The following is a 19763-nucleotide window of genomic DNA, read 5'->3' on the forward strand; positions in this document are numbered from 1 at the left end:
TCAAATTTGTAAAATCCAAATGTTTTCAGTAGAACTTCCTATTCTAGCAAATTGAGTTGAACACTTGAGTAGAAACAAACGCAACTGATTAGTACTACATTTCGTTTGGAAAAAGAAAAAGTTTGTACCATTTTCACAAACTTTTTTTTTTTTGGTTGAGGTTAAAAACCCAACTTTAGTTTAGCAGAGCACACATGGCACAAATTTTCATACTTCAACTTGAGTTTTATTTCACTTTTTTATTCGCTTGATCATCATCTCCAACCCAAAGACAAGAATACACAGCATAAATTGAAAATAATCCATTTAATAGTTTACAACTTCTCATCTTTAAAGATTTCATATTTTCAGTCTGACATTCACACTCTCCTCGAAGTGAAACAGTGAATCTCACGCCGCTCCCCTCCCCAACAAAAAACACAAAATTAAAATCTGATTCGTTTTTAGACGTTTTCGGGCCGGGCGGGTCGAAAGACGAGGGAATGGGAGGTCACAGGTCATGTTTTCAGAGCAAAGTGAAATCCATTTTATTCCCCCTCTTTTTAAAAACAAATAGAAAAGGACCACGATGTGCATTTAGATGCTCTTTCAAGCCCTTTACAAAACGACTTAATCCCAGCAAAAGAAGGAACAAATAAAAAACACACAAGGGATCCAGATGATGGATTTGTATTTTCTATGCCACAAAGTGAAACAAAACAAAACAGTAACCAGGTTGTAAGCTCATGATGAATGATTTCTAATTGCCCCCCCACCCCCGATGGGAGCGCGACAGATTTGAACATTTAAACTTTTCTTGCATTTGCAAAAGAGGTTTCACGTCAAGAGTAGAAACGTCCATATTTACAGTTCTTCACATGCAGCTCAGAAGCTGAGAGTTGAAATTGCAGCCAAAAGAATTACGTCCTATGCGGATAAAAGACAGATAGCACACCATCGCGCTCCATCAAAGATGATTTTCTTCACACACACACACACACAGACCTGACCACACCCACTGGCAGGTGCTCGTTTCCTTCCTCCTCATATAGTGTCCAAAGCTTTAATGTTGGGCTCACTTCCATTTGTAAAATGTTAACAGCTTCATAGAAAGAACTAATCAGGCATGATTAACATACAGTTTGAATAAGACCACACACACACACACACACACACACACACATAAAAACAAAAACACATTCAGGAATAGGTGTATGAAACGTCCTCTCACCCCGTCAGCCTTCCATTTTGCACAGCTCCCCCTTGTGTTCACCATCTTGTAGCACATGCTTCATCTGGTTTGCCTCCATTAAACAGAAGCAGATTAAATAAAACTTAAAAAAAAAAAAAAACGCTCTAAAAGAAATAGAACATTGTATTGATTTATATCACAAAAACTTTGAGCTTTCACATGGATTTTACAGCATCATTTTGGATTGTAAATGACAGTCAAACCTTGCAGGTTGAAAGCAAACCAATTGAGCATAAAGGGAACTTTAAAATATAAAAAAAAAGAGGAGAAAAACAATGCAGGCATGGCAGTAGTAGTGTCCTTGTTTTTGGATGGAGCGAGAGCGAGAGCGAGAGAGCGAGCGAGCGAACACACCAAAACTAAAACGGGCTTCACAAAAACAAAAGGTAGGTTGAAGAGAAGATCAAGAGAGCATGTAAGGCCAAATGAAAGATGCTGCTCTGCAAGAGGCCGTAGATGCGAGAGGTGTTCGAGTGGCGGGGGAGCAGAACTCAAGTCGCTGCTCCTCAGTAGTACAGTGCATCATTCAGAGGGTGTGTGTGTGTGTGTGTGTGTTAAAGCCACATTAGAAACCCACCATCCAGAGACACCAAACCTGACGACGGCAGGTCGTGACGTCCAATCAGGACTCAACAGGAAATCGAATGAAGCTCCATTGCATCCTTTTGAGATTACTTTGTACATATATGCATACAATTATAACTTTCCAACTAATCTTTTATGTGGATTTTATTTAATCTGATCAGCGCTTTTGTTTTACAACTATATACAATGTACAGGCAGATCATAAATCTTTTACAATGAATGAGTGATGATACATACTTGTCTCATTATAGACCGACTAAATCTATTTTGAGGAGTTGGAATTTTGTTTAGAAAATGATATCTAAAAAAAGGATGAAAGATAGTACAATAGACAAAACATTTGTAAAAGCCCTCAGTCTGTACAGAAAAAAAGCCAATATAGCATTCATCAACAAACAGAAGAAAAACGTTCAGCAGAAAAAGATTTCTCCATATACACATATCATGAGCTCAAAAATATTTCCAAAGCTAATAGTATATCTCTGATTTGGTCACAGAAGTTAAAAGATAGTGAAGCATAGTGAGAGGAGTTATATCGGCGGATCATAGTGAGGCTGTGAGTTCAGCAATGAGATGCACAGACTGCTGTTAGTTTTCTTCATGCAGACGCTCCCCCTCCATTGCATTTGGTGACGAAACAAAAGCTGCCACTAAAGTTAACAGAAAGGAAACAGTGTGAGGTATTAAGGTTCCTATCCCCGATGACGGTATGCTTCTGACGAGAGAAGACGGCTTCACAGAAAAATAAGTTTCTTTAGCTCTAATAATTCAGCCTCTGTTGCTTGATGGAGTTTGGGGAGGATTTGGGAAATAACTGATGCCAGCTTGTCAACGTTTACACACATTAGCTGCCATTAACTTTGCCTTAATTATAGGATTTAAATATTATCGACTCGTTTTTATTAGAAATCTGAGAAAATCAAGTTAGAATTTGAAATATTTTACTATAATTTACAAATTCCTGGACCAAAAATTGTTGCTCAGCTTCGTGGTACTTTAGTTGAAATCTGTCAAGAGTGACGGACGACGCTCGCATTTTTTTTTTTTTTTTTTTTTTTTTGTAACTCAGCCAAGTCAGAAAGGCACATCACTTTGATATCAGGCATAATTACTGCAGAAACAAAACAAACTCACAAAATCAGTGCCGATAAGATGAGCATCCCTGACAAAAGAAAAAAAAAGACTTGGAAAGAAGAATTAAGAGAAAGAAAAGCATTCAGTGCAAGTTACTACATTCATGACAGGCTTCATTTACATGTGTGAGCATGGTGACCAAGTTCAATCAGGTTAAACAAATCAGAAATAGAAGTCAAAATGCAGTCCCGACCGATGACACAGATGCAGGAAAAGTTTAAAATGCAGATCTCTCTCTGACACAAACGCAACTTGTTTTCAGATAAGTTTCGGAGCGATAACGTATTCTCTGCAGTACATCAAACTTGCTGTTTTGTACAGATCTACAAGCGGTCGATTCCCTACCGGTGAGGTGTTAAGATGAGGGGAAATGTTCTGAACCCAGCCACAGAGTCGGATGAAGTGATCTACAAACAGAATCAGAAAATCCCCCCTCGGAGCTTAAAGTCCAGATGTGATTGTGACCCCAGCACACATGCATTTAGCAAATTAATGTAATTCAGAATGAATACAACTCTGAAGTTATATTGTTGACAGTGTGGAGAAAGGAAAAGCTTTCAAAGTTTTTCCTGCTGCCATCATAGAAATGATGATTTACGAAAGCAAAGCCAATCCTACTGATCAAGGAAGCAAATGCCTCAAACTGCATTTTAGGATTTTTTAAAAAAAAGAAAGAAAGAGCCCAAAGGGAGCAACACTTTTTCAGAGGTAAAGTGTGCCACAGTGGACGGTGCGCATGTATCCTTCTGGGTGTGGTGATGGAGGGGTGTGAGAAAAAGACATCACCATACTAAGAGATCGATTAAGAGAGAAAAAAAAAAGTTCAATGATTGATATGTTTTTTTTTCCCCAATTCCTCTTGTAATGCCAACAGGGTCTTCGTAACATCCGCTCTATCCTGCTGTGGTTGATGCTCTGCTGCTTCCCATGCAACTCGAGGGCAGCGGTCTGCAGTGATGTCACAGGGCGGTCCATTGGAAGAAAGAGTGGGAGGTGAATGTGTGGGAGGCGGGGGGGGGAGGTTTCATAGTTCCCTTGGTGGGGCTTTTGGGAGGCAGCAGGAGCCGGTCATCACTGCCACGACTGCGGGGGGAAATTATTAACCTCTGCCAGGTCCTGCACGGCCGAGCCTTTGTGGGTGTAGGTTAGTTTGATCCTCATTCGTAGTTGTTGCTGAAATTTTAAGGGTTTGATTGTAAAAACAGAAATCTTTGTAAAATCATGGAAGTTGTATTGCTATGAAACTAAAAGATAAATAGATATTTGAAAAGAAACTCACTTTCTGTGGGTTGAGAACTCTGATGACCTGCGTTACAGTTCCCTGGTTGAGAGCTGGGACGACGTTACTGCTGGGGGAAAGGAGCTGCAGCTGGAATGTCTGACGAAAACAACAATTTCAGATGAAACAACAATGCACGTGGAAAAATATCTTCAGCACTTTAAAATGATGAGTTGAGTTTCCAATAGATGGAGGTCATTTGATCTCGACATTTAAAGACCTAGTTTTAAAAATCGAGGCAAAATTTGGAGCAATGAGGAGCATTTACTGTGTGTTCTACAGATCCCCAACAATTTCCTCATCATTTTGAGAAAAAATATAAATGTAAGTTTGTTAAAATGCTGCAAAAGCAGAAAAAGAGCTTGTGATATGGTAAGACCCAAGGTAAAAGTCCAACACTTGTAATAGTGTAATAGTAACACTAATAATTCATCCACTTCTTTTAGTTAAATCACAATTTTTATTCAACTATTTTTTTTGCTTTTTTGTTAACCTTCTCAGCAGTCACATCTGCTTTCCTTCACTGCTGATTGTGTGTGTGTGTGTGTGTGCGTGTGTGTGTGTGTGGGTGTGTGTGTGTGTGCGTGCGTGCGTGAGAGTTTTGCAAATGCAAGCTCTCCTCATGTCCACTCATTGGTCAGCTTTGTCCAACCCGTATTTACATGCAGAATATTCAAACATTGTCTTTAAACACACACAAAAATATTTTTTTTAGTTTTTCTATGCGTTTATAACACTTATAGATGTAACAGCTGAACACCTAGAATTTCTCATGAATCTCATTTTTCTGTCAAATTTGGAATTTTAAAATATAAATTTGTGCACAATATCTTGTTATCTTTGTAGAAAAATGAAACGATTAAAAAAAAAGAATCCAGTGAATGAGTCAGAGGTCTGCCATGTAGAGGATTATTGTTTGATTACCTTTGGTACTGCAGCCTGAAAAACAAAGTCGGTCATTTCAGCCTCTGTTGAGTTGGTGGCGTGGATGGTGATGACTGCGATGTTTGGGTTAGGGTTCGCTCTCTCAAATGTGAAGTCTATTTTTAGGCCGTTCTTGTTGTATGCAGTCATGGAAGGAATACCTAAGCAGGAGATTCATGGAAATTATTTTACAATAAGATCAGAGTTGCCAATGCAATAAAATCTCACCACAAAAGGCCAACTAAAGCCTCATACTAACCAGATTTCTTTAAAAATTTAATAAAATACAGTATATTTATAGCTTAGAGAAGGAACACACTCCTACCTGCGGCTGCAATGTCATTGAACAGGGGTTGTGAAGTGAGCCCGTCCAGCAGGAAAGGTGGCTGGGAAGTGGCCACTGAGGGAGCGGGTGCAGGCGCCGGACCACCTGAGGAAGTAACAAAATCAAATATAGTTTTTTAGATATTTTAGAAAATATTCTTTCATAGACAAAAGTCTTTTTTTAATCAATGTCCAAAATGCCAACTTGACTCTCTACTTCTAAAAACAAGTGTCCAAATAAACGTGAGGTTAAGTTAGATCCACAAGAAGCTTAAGATCAAGTTAGCACTGATAATGAAACAAAAATGTACACCAAGTCGTTCATTTTCCTTTAAACAGATTAAGAGAGCGCTTTGAGGTGAGTGTCATACCACTTAGTGAGAGGTCACCCAGGAGGTCAAGCAGCTCTCCTCCAGCTGAGGCAGGCTTTGTGGGAATCGTAGTCTGGATTACCGGCACCACGTCATTTCCACCCAGCAGGTCTAACAAATCATTAGCCTTAGAGTAAAGACAACATGGAGACTCGGTCAATACATGTAATCATTTAGTATATTAACAAATAATAACACCATAAAAAGTTAGAGACAAATTAAAACAGTTTCGGTTGAAAAAAACAAAGTCAAATGCTGTCAGCAGTGATCTAAGTGTTTAACTTGCATATTAACAATTAATATTCTTTGAAATTATTCTTACTTGGTTGGTTGGTTGGGTAACAGGCGGTGGATGTTTCATCTCCACCGTAGATGGCTCAGTTTCTCCGTTTGTCTGTACGATTTCTGTGGGACCATTAGAGGCCGTTTTCTCCATAATGGGCATACGTTCAAGAAGAGCCGGTCTACAAAGGAATAAATATCTTGGTTTTACAACAAATTTAACACTTTCCTGCAGTATGTCATAAGCTTCATAATTATTAGTAACAAAAATATATTAAACTATTAAACTTATATTTCTTTTCAAGGCAAACATTTTAAAATTTATACTTTACAGTGATAATGGAAGAGGTAATATACATAATATAAAAAAATATTTTGATTATATTTTCAAAACACATTTTTAACCAAAGCTATAAATCACAAAGCAAACGAATGATGCTACAAATTTCAGACATATAATTTAATACCTACCTAATATAAAAAAATATATAAATATTACAAATGTTATAGCCTTAAATTGAAATGAATAAATCAAAATTTCAAAATCTTCAGAAACCTTGACTATAGATGTTCTACTTTTTTATTTTGTTAAACATTAGGAAGCTTCACCTCATGTGGTCGTATTTCTTGAAAAGTGCGTTGTACTCCACAGCTCTCTGCTGAAGCTCCACATCAATGCTACTTCCATATATTGAAACCACCTTTTTGATTCGGCTAAAAAACACACAGAGAATAACCAAAATTATTAAAATGTTACATAGAAGAAGCAGACACCAGTTATAAAAAGGTAAGTAAACCCTAATTACAGCCAAAGATTAAAGTGCTACTTAGTCATTAATTAACTATGACTCCAAAGTAATACACAAAAAATGGTTTGCAATCGTTTGTGGTATAAACTATGGAAAATGATTAGGACAAAAACAAAAAAAAAAAAAAACATAAAATTCTGTAATAAAATATCAAAACTGTTGCAGAAAAACTGATACTGTCAGGAAAATAAATGCAGAACAACAAAGGAAGGAAACATTCACTCACTTCACGCTGCTGAAACGAGTCGACAGCTTCATGATGGCTGTGAGGGAATAGCCGCGGGTCACGGGCGTGGACAGATTGGACACCAGAAGACCTTCTAATACATCCAGAACTTCATCCTCAGTCACCTGAGGAAACCACAACGTTCACCAATGTAGTCAATCAATATTCTGTTTCATGTGGAGGAGGGATTTCTCCAAACGTACCTGGATGGGCTCCTCTTCCTCACACTGCCCTGACACCAGGAGGTCTCCATATTCTCCTATGCACCACGACGCAACCTGCACAAGAGGTTGCTGGAAGACAGACGGAAAATGCCACAAAGTTTATTGTGGATACTTAACATGGTTTGAAATGTAAAATATCACTTCCATTCACGGCTTATGCTTAATCATAGATCAAACCAGAGCTTCTCTGACCTGTGAAATGTCGTCCAGCAATGCTTTGTAAAGTCTCTGAACTGTATATGCGTGCATCTCCACAGAGTTTGTGATGAGCTGGATCAGGTTGGGAACAGAGTCGTCTCGCACGTAGCTCCCTGCCTAAAACGGTGACGCAAAGACAAACTCAAACTAGACTGCTTGTAGCCATTACTTTAGCGATTGGAAAGTTTCTGTAGCATACAGACCGTTGTGAGTACTCTCATAATGGTGTCTATGTGCCATCTTTTCGAAGGCGCATATCTGTGAAACAAAAGAATGAAAAGATTTGTCAAATAAATGGAAAAAGTTATCCAACACGGTGGATACAGGAAGAAAAATGCTGTCAGAAAAAAAATGGTGTCAGCAAAATCTGTCAGACGATGGATCACTCATTTTATCATCATACAGCATTCCATATTTCTAGAAACAGGATTTACACTTTACAGATGGGGTAACAGATAGTGACTTCAATCTGTTATGTTTAAAAAAAAAAGGCTGAAATGACCCAGCCCAGGAGGGAGTGAGACATTGAAATGATTCTGAAGTATCCGAGTGCATGGAGAATGTTTGGCCTTACTTCTCAGCAGCTAGAAACACTCCTGATGCACAGTCTGCCTTGAATTCTGGGTCACAGGAGTCCAGGAAGTAGAGCAGCTCCTTCATCATGCCTCTGATGTTGTTGCCGTTCACGAGGGCAAAACTCAGCTCCATCGCACGTCTACACCGTAACAGAGCATCGCGTCAAAAACAAGTATACGGGACGACAAGTGAAAAAGAAGTCGCAGAAATGCGAGATGTGCGACTTGACCTCTTAATGGAGACGTCCAGATCTTTTAAACAATCCACAATGGTGCTCCGATGCCTCTGCACCGCATTGTGATCTGTTTGTACCGTCTTTAGTAGAGATGTCAACGCCACATATCTGGAACAAAGAGTTTTTAATTAAGTAAAGTAACTGGGATTTAACTGCATCTTTATTTAATCCACTCATAAAAGATCAAGATTGGTAAATGAAGAAATTACCTTATATTTTTGTCATTGTTAAGAAGGAAGCGACCTAGTATGTTAATGGCCAAAACCTGAAAGACAGAAAAAACAAGTATTTAGAAGAGCAAAATCAGAAAGAACTAAAGGAATACTAGAGGTTTGCCTTAAAGCAAAATAAATAAAAACTTTAAAAAATGCCTCACCCTCAGTCCACTTTCAGACTTGATGTCCATTATGGTCAGTACAGTCTCATACAGGATTGCATTACCTACATTTTTACTCGTCTCTGTGTTTGTTGCAACCTGCAAAACAATCATTGGTGAGCTACACTTAAGCAATGCGCCTTTAAAATTGCAAAATATATCAATGCATTTAATACTTTTCATTCTAACCTGTGCGAGAATGTCATTCATTGCTTCACTGGAGTCATCATCATTCTTGCCTAAAATTCTCAGTAGTCTCAATATCCGCACCTAAGGAATAAAAGACATTCTATAATAACAATAATTCACTTCTCTGAGCTTAATAACTGCATGTTATCACCATTTAGTGGCTTATTCAATTAAAACAAACAGTCTTTCCTGTGTGTATAAATTATATACAGAAGTGCTGAAAAGTCATTTCTATTTACATGTTGATAGCAACATAAAAGTTGAGTCAAATTGTGCTTTTAATAATGAAGACTTGCCTGCAGGAAAGGGTCGCTTATGCCCGACACATCATGTTCGGGAGAATATCCAGACATTATTAGGTTCTTGAGGATTCTCACCAACTGTGGAACCAGCTATAAAAAACAAATACCAACAACAGAAGAAATAAAAAGAGGAGAGGTCACAATATTATGCAGAGATCCCAGACCTACACCTGAACAACATTTATAAACTAACTTATTAATAATAAAGTGACAAATATTCAAATGTAGGGAGTGAAACAGTGTTGGAGTTTCTGTTAACTATGGTGAACAAAATGTATTAAAACATTTGTGCAAAAATCTAGATTGTAGGGGTGTGAAATTAAAAGGAACTGGATGTTTCAAAGTGAGTAGCCTCTTAGAAAACCAAAATATTTAAAATAATTATTATCTAAACTCTCAGCATTCTTGAAGGAAATGTAACGTTGAGACTCTAGAAATTAATACCTAGCAGCAGAATATCGTGTCGAGTCATTTTAGTTTGATCACATGACAGAAAACGGATCGATGCCGTCATAAGAACCGTAATCAATGGGGGAGAAATGCAAGTTTTCATAATATAAAAAGCATCTAATTTAATTATAAGATTTGCACTTTTAATGTTTATTTAACTCCAGGACTTCATACAAATATCCAACTAGATAGAAAAATCTGCTAATATTTAATAAGAAAATGCATGGATACAAAATGGAAGTAGATTGGAAGAAAAATGGCAAGGAATGGATACTAATTGTCAAAAAAGCAAAATATTAAATTTAGGCACCAACAGTAAAAGAAATATTGGGTTCAAGTATTCGACTATTAAAGGGGAAAAAGTTAGCTTTTTTACACTTTAAGAAATGTGCAAAAACTACTTATTAGACATTGGAAAACAAATGAAAAGTAGTTTTCTGAGTTAGTGATTTCTAAAACATTTGTAGTGGAGTAGTTTGGCATAAAAAAAATTTAAAAATCAGAAAATGATATTTCAGGTCTTTGTAGACACATAATCCTTTTAGATAAAAATGTGTAAGCAAATACCAGACGTGACTTATGGAATGTAAATAAAAATGTTGCTCTAATCAGCCAAGATCACTTTACAATATGGCCAGATATAAAATTACATTCCATTCATATGTCTGCATACAGGGCTAATGCAACTACCATTATAAAGAAATATGTTTCAGTCTCGTCTCTAGTGCGACTTGTGGCAATCAACCATGAACCACCAATTGTGCCAGTTTCTCTTAAGATTGTGATTAAACGAGTTGCACATTAAAAATAGTGGGAAATGTTTCTGACAAATGGATCAAAAACTGTTTTGTTTAATATTTAAAAACACTGACATAGTAATGATCACTGTACAATATAAAGAAACCAAAATTCTAACTGAAAACAAGACATGACATTACTGAACACAAATCTGGGTACGTGTGAGGTGACCGTGAGAAGTGATGACTATTAACAGCATGCACCAGCTATGAGATCAGAATGTACTCTTACCTTCTCATTCTAACACAATGCAGGAATTGTAACAAAGACAAATGACAGAAAAAATATGAAGTAGATGTTAGGGAGGGGAAACTGGAAAATCATTCACTTTCAGAGAGCTTCAGATAATGTTCAGAATATGAGCATGAGACACGGTGGCCTAGTTTGTTACACTCGTATAGGGGAGGAACAGCAGCAGTCGAGAAACAACAGGGGGGAAAGACAGTGGGAGGAGATTAAAGATTATTTGAAACTAGAAGAAGACCCGTATTATAATCCGGTTTAACATATCTGTTGATCTAAGTCCTAAAAAATAAAATGTGCAACTGAAGGAGAATGAAATGTGACATGAGTTTCAGACAAATGTGCCAGAAGTTGCATGACTTTTTTGTGCGTTCAGTCCGTACCTTTCTGAAGTGGGCCAGCATATCAGGACTTCTTTCACACATCTCAGTAAGGAGGACGACAGATGTATGCAGAACACCTGAGAGGACAGAAGAGGTAGGTGATTTTAATTCACATGTAAATCTACAAATTGCTCATTAATATTTGTGATTAAAATGCATCTACTGCCTCACTGCAGTAAATGTCTTGCACCAGTTGTAATCAGTTTCATAGTCCTAACTAGCTTTATTGGCCGCACCTGTGAAAGTCTGTTTCTGGCATTTTACACTGCAGCACAAAGAGAAACAACACAATATTGCTGTGATTCACAAGGTCACTCATTGCATCTCTGAATTTACAAGGCAAAATAAGTCCTCTACAGCGGTAAGTGTTGACGACGGCCACCGAACAGTAGAAGGTCGCCACTCTGCTACTATTTACATACATCGGGAAGAATATAAACACTAACCAATATTCAGGAAATGTTAACCTTGCAGCATTTCATTCTCCAGTTCTGCCAGAAATACTAAAACCTGCCTTTATGACCACTGCATCACTCTCATGACTTAAACCTCACAGCAAACCAATGGAGGACCTTCAAGATGACTTGAAACTGAACAGACGAGTTAAAACCTGTGATTTTAACTTGTGTTCCTTACCTCCTCTACAGAGTCAGGAAGGCTGGAAATATACTGTACTGTACCAGGAACCTATATGTATTATGTAATACTCCAACTTCTCAGAAACTGCATTAAAGTTTTATTATCTGCAAGGCATAATAATCAAAACTTTCAGCAATAAACAAGTGAATTTCACCTTGCATGCAACAAATCTTTACAGGGGTTTCACTTCATATTTTTCTATGTTACTGTAATTTATGAGGATGTGAGCAGGAGACTTGAAATTACATTTCTATGATCATCTCATCTAAGGGACAGTTATAAGCAAATACAGTGGTACATAGTAGAGTTTAAACAATTAATCGCGTTTCAAGAGTAATTCAAATTTCAGACATAAAAAGTTTGTGATTCCCCGATTGGCTTAATCAGCGGGATGCTGATGGTTTAAATATTACTGCTGCAAAAGTTGCTAACATCACAATTTTAGACGAAGATGCAGTTCCATAATGCTAATTGGAAAAATTTGATTTGGCACTAGAAGAATTTCAAATAAAAGACCAAATTAGCTAAACACGACATCAGTGATTCAGTATTCAAACAGAAAGTCAGAATCCTTTGCGTCCAGCCCACAGAACAGAACCAACACAAGCGTAAACATCAGAGCCAAACGGTATGGCTTTTAAACTCAGCGCATCTTTCTGCCAGAAATACAGATGTATCTTTCAACACAGCTGCCGGGGCATTTACTGCACACTTTCCCTTCCTGTCAACTTACTGATGTCACAAAATCTTCATTAGAGAACCATTTAAAAACAGCTCTTCAAAGGGGCAGGAATAAACAACTGCAGCAATAATTAAATGCACCATTATCTTATTTTATGGCCATTTCATCAAAAAGAAAACTGTCCAACAGAGACATTGTATTATTTTATCTTATCATTTGCCCTGTGCTCCTTACAGTGGGCTGCACACAAACATAAGTGTTTGGCAGGTCAATAGTTCCAATGTCCTCTGCAAAGACCGCGACAAGAAGTGAGTTGTACTCAACGTGGCACTGTGAGTCGAAAGAAACGGGACGGATTCTGCATTTCTGTGGGACAACCCCGTTTCCCCATCAACTGGTCCCTGACGTTCAGTTTCCACTTACCGTGGTTCTTCTCACTCAGCAGGTTTTTTGTGGCTGGAAGAAACATTTCCATGAGCTCTGGGACCTTCCTGATGACATGGACTGCACATAATGCTGCCTGTTAAAGATTGAAATAAGAGATGGTGAAGCATTGTTTTATATTCTATTTCACCTTTACGTTTCATCTCCAAACCTCTAATTTTCAAGTATAAAAGCACAAAAATTAAGCAAAGTGAAGCTTACCTTTTTCCTCAAGTATGAGTTGGACGTTTTAAGCAGCTTCTCTACCTCCCCCGCCAGGTCACGACACATTTCTGAGGACCCCATGCAGCCTAAAGTGCACAAAGCCAGGCCTTGGACGTACTGTGTGCTGTGATTCAAGTCACTGGTGTGGAAGAAACGAGTCACATAAGCCATGGAAACACAGCAGAATAAAATGAAACCGTTCTAAATATTGTGACACAGACGGCCACATGAGGTGAGAACACATTAGGAAGACTATGATTTACCGAGGAAGAAGCAAAATCTCTACAACAGAGAACAGCTTATGATGTTTCATGTTTCAGTAGTAAACAACTCAAGATCTGAGTTTATATCTAAATCACCACTTCACACAGCTGTGTGTAGTTTTGAGTTTCACTTACTTTTTAATGCAATTTGTCATTAGTAAATGAACATCCTGTCTCTCGTCCAGAAGAAGCATAGCTCCCAAATAACCTATCCGTTTGTCAGTGAACTTTTGGGATGCAATCAGCTTCAGACACTCCAGCTAGAAACAAGACGAACAGTCACAATACACTCAGGTTATTATCTCTGAAACATCAAGTTCACTGGAAATCAAACAAGATTTAATCCTACTAGTCAGACACGCATACCTGCCCAAAGTGAGCTGGGTAGCCCAACATGTGCATATAAAGTAACTTTGCCACATTTCTGCAACGGTATGTGTTGTCTTCCTCTCTGAAAGACGAGCGGATAGCAGCACACTCTTTCTGGATCATCTCTCGCTCCTCTGCCTGGGTCCGTGCGGTCCGGATGGTCCGGATCAGCTCCCGCAGTCTGATCGGAGCTGGCATTCTCTGGAAAACACAGAAGATTGAAAAGGGTGTTAGCCACAGACACGAGACCACATCATGCTGAAAACAGGAACCATTCTCTACGAATTAACAAACGGAAACCATTAATTACTTAAAACACCTAGTACATAATACATATTAAAAGTGAAGTTGCATAAACTAAGATCACTCACTAAAACTACATTGTGTGTTGGTTTTAGGACCCAGAACTCCTCAGCAGAATTAAGAGCAGAGAAGAACGAGTGAAATTTAATTCCCTCCACAGAGAAGCTTCTAGAAGCACAAAGTTTAAAATATTTATGAAGACAACATGCATTGTCGTGAAAAGAAATTTTGCATGAAATACCAAACATTAAAATTTATGAAAATAAGATACAACAGGGAAAAAAAAGCAAAAAAAAATGTGAAAACTGCAAAATCACTTTGTTCCAAAATAAATCTCTTGCGATACAAAAATCAGATATCTGTACTTTCTTTATCCAAAATCTCCTCATCAGTTCACGGTCTGAAAGCGTAGCTCTAGAGATAAATGGTAATCCTCTTCAAAATGTCAATAAAACCCAAACCAGAAGATTTCACATCCTTGCAACACTAAAATATAAAAACTACGACTGCAGCTCAGGTCAGCCGTAGTTTTGGTCTACTACTGACCCAGATGTTGGTCATTATAGCAGGTCTAACTACTCACATCACATCAAAAGCTGTGCAGAATATTAATTTATAGGAACTTTTCTGCTTCCTTCATGCTTCAACTGGTGTAGTTGATGCAAAAGCAGCTGGAAATCTAAACCAGCTAAACAGGAAGAAGGAAAACATAAAATGCCACTTTATGGTAAGAGTTGGAAACAATTTGTACATAAAGCATGTCCAGAGCTCAGGATCATTACTGCAGCGCTCTAATTTATACATTTTGTCTTTGTTTGTCACTGAAGCCTTTTATCAGGAAGAATACAGTCACATAATGACGGTGAAAAGTTGCAAAAAATATATAATAATTACCTTTAGAGTACATGAATTTTACCTTTGGCTTCATGAAATGGGGAGGATGTTTGTTAAAAAGGAAAAATGCTTTTTCACCAACAACAAAGGGTCTTTAGAAAATCACTATAAATGAACTTCTGACATAAAATCATTTGAGTAGTTTTATTAAACAGCAACACTGGGAAGGACTTTAAAACAGCCTGCCAACACTTTCACTGAAACACGAGGAGTGAATCATAAAACCAAACAGTTAAAGATGTGAGATGGTTTAGTTTATTACATATTCATGATCAGTTTTTGATTTGTCATCTTTCCCTTCAGCCTAAATCCTTTCAAACGGTAATTGACATGTTTTACAGCACATACAAGTGACGCTTGGGATTGGCACTGTCGATTTTATTTCATCACAATATTCTGTGGTACTTCCATAATCATAAAAATTACTTGAAATTTAGTTTAAAAAAATGATGTTTCTTTTCAATACAAACATCCGTCTCTGCATAATATCAGTCATGCAAACGCAAGAACTGCTCTAAAAATAAAACGTACCAATTATCACATCTGTTGCAAAAAGTAATTTGAATGTACCGCGAAACAGCACACGGTCATTTCAATTGAGCGCAATCTCAAATGTAATTGACTTCCCTGTGCAGTGAAGTGTAAAGTCCAGAATGAATTCATCAGCAATAAAAGCTTCAAATGAAGATTTTCATGTTATATTCAGATCAAGTTGATATTTTCAATTTTTACTTAAGCAGTGAGATTTGGATAACTTTTTAACTTTGCAACCAAAAGACAAAAAAAAAAAAAAAAACGGCCTCGCAACATTTTAAATTACATGTTGTGATTTGGTGATATCGACCTCTTCGTTTTGGTATCGGCTGACTGAGAAAGAAGGATCCGGACTGAGGGGGAAAGGGAAGGGCCTTTGTTGAAAAAAAAGTGGCGTGTTGCAGCTGCTATTCTAAGAATTCACTTTGATCACACAGGAACAGAGAGGGTGGGCAAGCCAAGGCCACACTTTAATAAAGCCAGAGAGCTAGTCTGTTCTAACACCATTTAAATTACCTGAGCTGAATGGACTCAGTGTTGGGCTCCATGGATCATGATAAAGTATCTCTTGCTGTGCTTATAATCAACACAAAAGGTAAATCCAGCTACTGCCGGGACCTGATTGAATTACAGTACCATGTCTTTGCAGTGCAACAATATAATTTACTACAATCAGCATCTATTTTTCTTCTTTTTTTTGCTGAAAAACAACCCATTATTGCCATTTTCTGTAATTGCCATGTAACAGGGAGTAGAGTTCAGGGGAAAAAACAACATCAGATGGATATGAAAGACAAAGGTGTTTACTTATTCCGAAAAATGTATGAGGTTGTGATCAGGGAGAATAAAGGACTTCGAGCACTGTGCACTAAAACAAGAAAATCACAAACAGAAACGTCAAAGCCTACAGGTTGGTCTCCCTTCATTCATAACTTAAAAAAACAAAACCCAAATCAGCATTTTGGGTTAAGTTATGAAGATCCGCAAACACAAATTTATCAGGGCCAAAGCAATCCTAAGGTCCAAATGCAAAATCCTACAATATGCGTATTTGCAGTGCAAACAAATCCTTCTTCCTGTTGGTATAGTAGACAGATCAGATTATATTTTTTGACATCTCACAACCAGCAACAATTTAAAAAATAACTCTGCTCCCATTTACCACAGAGGAGTTGACTTACTGACTCACATCAAATACAAACTCAAGAGATCAGACACCACTTATATGGTTTTATATGGAATCACCAAACACAGTAAATGAAACATCACAGGAATGTGTGGCAAGAGATGGCTCATCTTACTCATTTTTTTCTTAGATAAAGAAGAAAACGTGATCAGCTCGGCATGTCCAAGCTAAACAAATTCATACATAAAACACAAAGAACAGTAGAAGTCTGGTTACTGTTGGCAAACTTCCACAGCACTCACAACTATCATTTGTCTCAAGAGAAAAAGGATTTTATCCCATAATTGTTCACAAAAGTCATAATCAAACTCTCTTTTAAGCACAATATGATAAAACATGTCAATGCTGAAATACATTTGCACTGGAAAAAGCTGGATGTAGCTGCAACCTGAGGCAGAAGCAGCCTCTCCTCCTCACGGAGACGACGTCTCTATTTTGCATTTTGCATGTTGCCATAGGGTCTGGTGTCTTTTTCTTTTGGGGATTGAGGCGTGGTTGTCTACTTTGACTCCAATTAGGCTGCTGTGCATTGTTTAAAGGCTGCATTACCAATGAGAGCATCAGTTAAATCACAGGCAAAAATGTTTAAATTTTGTAAATGTTGTAGGGACCTTGTAGAGTTAAAACACAGACAATGTGAATAGTAGGCTAAATGAAATGCTACTTTTAGGCTCCAATTTGTGTGTTGTTGTTTTAAATCAGAACCAGAAATGCAAACAATCCATATAGTCCACTGAAAGAAGTTCCTTAATCTGGTTGTCCTAATTACAGCATAATCACCGGCTAATTATTTTTGCATATGGATTTGGTTGTTTTACTCAACTCTGTATGCAACCATGACATAATTTCAACACCATTTTCTACTGCAGATTAAATTGTAGAATAAAACAATTGCTTTATGCCACGATTAACCAGTTTCTGAAAGCAACAAAATGACACGCTTAACTCCAAGATTATATCTTTTCAAAAACGAATAAACTGGAATAGAAAACTAGAAAAAGGGCAACTGTAAAACAGTGAAACCGGAATCCCAAATCAAAACACAAACAAGTAGCTAAAGTAGGCAAAGAAGTGGCTAAATTAGGCATACAAGCACATAAAAATGACTGTAAAAGTGCGTGGATGTCAAGAGGTGAGGCACTCCTGAAAAGCCCATGTACACCTGCTGAACGTCACAGTGGTTAGCTCACTTCCTACTTCCACCTGACTTCCTCAACAATAACATACTTTGTGCAACAATTTACACCAGCAAGACCACTGAGTGTAAAGTAAAAGCCTATATGATAATAGTCTATTAAATCGACACAAAGTCAAAGCCAGGAAAGTCTCTCTTAAAACTTTACTAGATCCACGTCCACGTCGTCAGCACATTAGGAAAGCTGCCGACAGCTTCCTGGATTTCCCCAAATGCAACGTTTGCTTAGGGGTGAGTTATTTTACACGTCGTCAAAAAGGAATTGGAAGTCTTTCTCAAGCACTCGGAACAATGTCTTAAGTTACAGAAGGGAAGCACACCTGTGAAGAAGTAGCTATCAGCGAGCTAACCCTGATATATTAGGGAACTTGAAAGGACAAGGTATCAGTTTGACATCACGGCGTCATCGTGACTGAAAAAGTCTCCTTAAACTAATGTTTGCATCGACAGCATTACATCAGACGAATGGAAAACAGGACCCGGGTCACTTCAGCCCCCCCTCCAATTACCGACTGATCTGAACATGATGCAGTTTAGGCCTTCTTAGCGTTAGCTAGCTCCCTGACATTTCTCTGTCAAATGTGCCAGTTACCGTCGAAATTAAAAGACGACCAAGGGTTTTTCTTACTTATCAAGAGAATAATCACTATATCCTACCGTTTTAAGTTGTTACGACTTGTATGACTTGGTCAGTAGTCACACCACAGCAGTGCACATACTACCTAGCCCAGCAACTTAGCTGCTGACAGGCACAACCCCGGTGCACTGAGGGCTGCGACTTCCTATGCAGCGCATAACTGTCAGTTGACATCGCTAGTACAATCAAAAGCACTCGTATTTAAGTCCAAGTAGAGACACTTCCACATATTTGTGGCGACATGGTACTTTCTAAAGATACTTACGAGCCGTAATGATGCCAGAGAAGAACTGGAATCGTCTCTATTAGCAATGGAGGGAGGAACACACTAGACATGCAAAATGGTGGCTACTCCAGCCTCAGCACATCTACTGCAGGCGGAGGATTACGCTGGCAGGGGTTGGTCAAAGAAGTGTGTAGAGCAGGTGGATGCGGCATATAATCAACAGCAGCACTTCAAAATTCCCATTTTGCCTTTTAGAATTGAACAAATGGCAATTAAAACAACGTATGTATTTAAAGCTCAAACTGGCCACTTCCATAAAACTGTTAAAAAAAAAAGCTGAAACACTGATAAAGGCTAAAAAAGTTGACTAGAGCTGCTTTTAATTGATAGCCGCCACTGTTAATTGATTGTATTTTGATTGTATTCTATTTTATAATATAATACAAGAATACAATATTGGATATTCTATTGTAAAATCATTGTATTATGATTTTATCATGTAAAAAACTTTGAAATGCCTTGTTGCTGAAATGTCCTACACACAAAGAAAAATTAACTTCACTCTAAGAATTGATGATTGGTTTAAATTTGAAATATTAAACTGTTTGTAATCTAAAATAACATCAGAAACATCTAGGAAAACCTTAATACAGTCAAAAACTGAGAAATCTAAAAAATCAAAAACTGAGAAATCTAAAAAATCTAAATTATCATTAGTAATTTTCAGGAGATAATATAGATAGATAGATAGATAGATAGATAGATAGATAGATAGATAGATAGATAGATAGATAGATAGATAGATAGATAGATAGATAGATAGATAGATAGATAGATAGATAGATGTTTTTATTTTTAAGCTTTCTATTTTACATATTCTAACGTTGACTTGATGGCAAAAAAGCATAAAAAGATTTGTTCATGTAATATCTATGCAAAGCAATGCATGTGAAAATGGCTCAATTCACCTTTTTTCAATCCCTTTTCTAACTTTAGGAATATCATTTTAGAAAACATGATAATCAGGATTCCCAATTTCTAACAATAT

The 19763-nt window shown here is 37.6% G+C and overlaps 1 protein-coding gene across 1 annotated transcript; it reads right to left on the reverse strand.

Annotated features, from left to right (window-relative positions):
- Positions 1-219: 219 nt before the first annotated feature.
- Positions 220-18842, reverse strand: ap1g1 (adaptor related protein complex 1 subunit gamma 1). Its single transcript, XM_055036340.1, has 23 exons — positions 18755-18842; positions 13738-13941; positions 13507-13631; positions 13106-13247; positions 12884-12980; positions 11140-11216; positions 9260-9355; positions 8964-9044; positions 8775-8873; positions 8608-8663; positions 8393-8506; positions 8162-8302; positions 7791-7845; positions 7582-7704; positions 7369-7458; positions 7166-7290; positions 6740-6844; positions 6171-6312; positions 5849-5975; positions 5479-5583; positions 5154-5314; positions 4230-4328; positions 220-4123 (listed from the first exon to the last, which is right to left on the reverse strand). The coding sequence occupies exons 2-23, from the start codon at positions 13936-13938 to the stop codon at positions 4022-4024; spliced, it is 2463 nt and encodes an 820-aa protein (XP_054892315.1). The 5' UTR covers positions 13939-13941; positions 18755-18842; the 3' UTR covers positions 220-4021.
- Positions 18843-19763: the final 921 nt, after the last annotated feature.

This window comes from Poeciliopsis prolifica, unplaced genomic scaffold, assembly GCF_027474105.1.
Source record: "Poeciliopsis prolifica strain line A6 unplaced genomic scaffold, Auburn_PproV2 SCAFFOLD011, whole genome shotgun sequence".
In the NCBI taxonomy this organism is placed as follows: Eukaryota; Metazoa; Chordata; class Actinopteri; order Cyprinodontiformes; family Poeciliidae; genus Poeciliopsis; species Poeciliopsis prolifica.

What these genes read in the sequence shown, in the direction of transcription:
- ap1g1 (XM_055036340.1), bottom strand. Translation starts at nt 13,938, where the DNA reads ATGCCAGCTCCGATCAGACTGCGGGAGCTGATCCGGACCATCCGGACC. An exon ending in ATGACAAATTGCATTAAAAA is followed by an intron (nt 13,248 to 13,506) that starts GTAAGTGAAACT and finishes CTTCCACACCAG; the next exon opens with TGACTTGAATCACAGCACAC. An exon ending in ACTCGTTTCAGCAGCGTGAA is followed by an intron (nt 6,845 to 7,165) that starts GTGAGTGAATGT and finishes TGTGTTTTTTAG; the next exon opens with CCGAATCAAAAAGGTGGTTT.